Genomic DNA, 1,644 nt, shown 5'->3' with positions numbered 1-1,644 from the left:
GCCTGTGGAGCTACTATAGCCTCCACAGGAGGGGTAATTTCCTCTTGAAAGGGGTTTTCTATTGGTGAGTTCAAAGTGAAGTTGCCAAATCTAATTTATGGAGGGCAGCCTAAATATTGTCACTAGCCTCTGCCTTTTAAAAATATAACTTACAGAGGGGAGCCAGAGTTCATTCTTTCAGTCTCTCCATGGCCAAATTAACTAGATTTAATCTATAGAGGGCAGCTTCTATGTGTACTTGCAGAGTCTTAGAGGCTGAAGTTTAGAAGGTTTGCTTCCTCTTGAGTCAAAAACAATGTTGTATGAAATGCTTACACATACCCAAGCAGGCCCCAGAAATACAAATTACATGTTGGAAACTGAATTCTAACTATAGGTTGGAACCATCTCCTGTATACCAGGCTTCATCAGATTAGTTACACCAAGGAAATATAAAGAAAAATATGGAAGAAAAGAACTGCCTAAACTGGCTATTAAACCCATGTTTAAATTGAAATGCACAGAGAGCTGTACTGAAGTAAAACTAAGCTCTAAAATAGTGACAGAAAGATATCACCTAGCGTTCTGCATTCATAATGTGCTTATGATGACCAAAGTAAGGAAGGATCCATTTAACTAGTCAACCATGAGTGTAAGAACCCCATGATGGTCACCAGGCTGTTCCAGGGCAGCCCCAGGGGAAACAGGGTGACTGGGTACAAAAAGCAGACACAAAAGGTGAAATGAAGAGAAAAACATATTTATTTAAAAAGGCATCTCGGCCGCAGCAGCGGCAGCGGCAGCGGCGGCGGTCGTGGCTGTGGCCAGGGAAGCGAATGGTTTTACCCAGAGGGCCGTGCGCCGCCTTTCTCCGCCGGCCCGGGCGCCGCTCCCCGCTCCTCCCCGGCCAGGGCGTTCACGTTCGCGGCCTTCTGCTACATGCTGGCGCTGCTGCTCACCGCCGCGCTCATCTTCTTCGCCATCTGGCACATTATAGCATTTGATGAGCTGAAGACTGATTACAAGAATCCTATAGACCAGTGTAATACCCTGAATCCTCTTGTACTTCCAGAGTACCTCATCCATGCTTTCTTCTGTGTCATGTTTCTTTGTGCAGCAGAGTGGCTCACACTGGGTCTCAATATGCCCCTCTTGGCATATCATATTTGGAGGTATATGAGTAGACCCGTGATGAGTGGACCAGGACTCTATGACCCTACGACCATCATGAACGCAGATATTCTAGCATATTGTCAGAAGGAAGGATGGTGCAAATTAGCTTTTTATCTTCTAGCATTTTTTTACTACCTATATGGCATGATCTATGTTTTGGTGAGCTTTTAGAACAACACACTGAAGAATTGGTCCAATTAAGTGCATGCAAAACGCCACCAAATGAAGGGATTCTATCCAGCAAGATCCTGTTTCCAAGAGTAGCCTATGGAATCTCATCAGTTACTTTAAAAAATGACTCCTTATTTTTTAAATGTTTCCACATTTTTGCTTGTGGAAAGACTGTTTTCATATGTTATACTCAGATAAAGTATTTAAATGGAATTACGTATAAATTAGACTGTTTTCATATGTTATACTCAGATAAAATATTTAAATGGAATTACGTATAAATTAATATAAAATGATTACCTCTGATGTTGACAGGTTTGA

General features: G+C 42.3%; 1 protein-coding gene across 1 annotated transcript; it reads left to right on the top strand.

Annotated features, from left to right (window-relative positions):
- Positions 1-815: 815 nt before the first annotated feature.
- LOC311187020 (protein cornichon homolog 1-like) lies at positions 816-1,323 on the top strand (the record flags this gene model as incomplete). Its single annotated transcript, XM_084258233.1, is given in 2 exon segments — positions 816-866; positions 868-1,323. Coding segments are annotated over 2 exon segments (507 nt in total).
- Between the last annotated feature and the right edge of the window lie 321 nt (positions 1,324-1,644).

This window comes from Talpa europaea (assembly GCF_964194135.1).
Source record: "Talpa europaea genome assembly, chromosome: X".
NCBI classification, from domain to species: Eukaryota; Metazoa; Chordata; class Mammalia; order Eulipotyphla; family Talpidae; genus Talpa; species Talpa europaea.
This window is presented reverse-complemented; position numbering and strand designations above follow the sequence as displayed.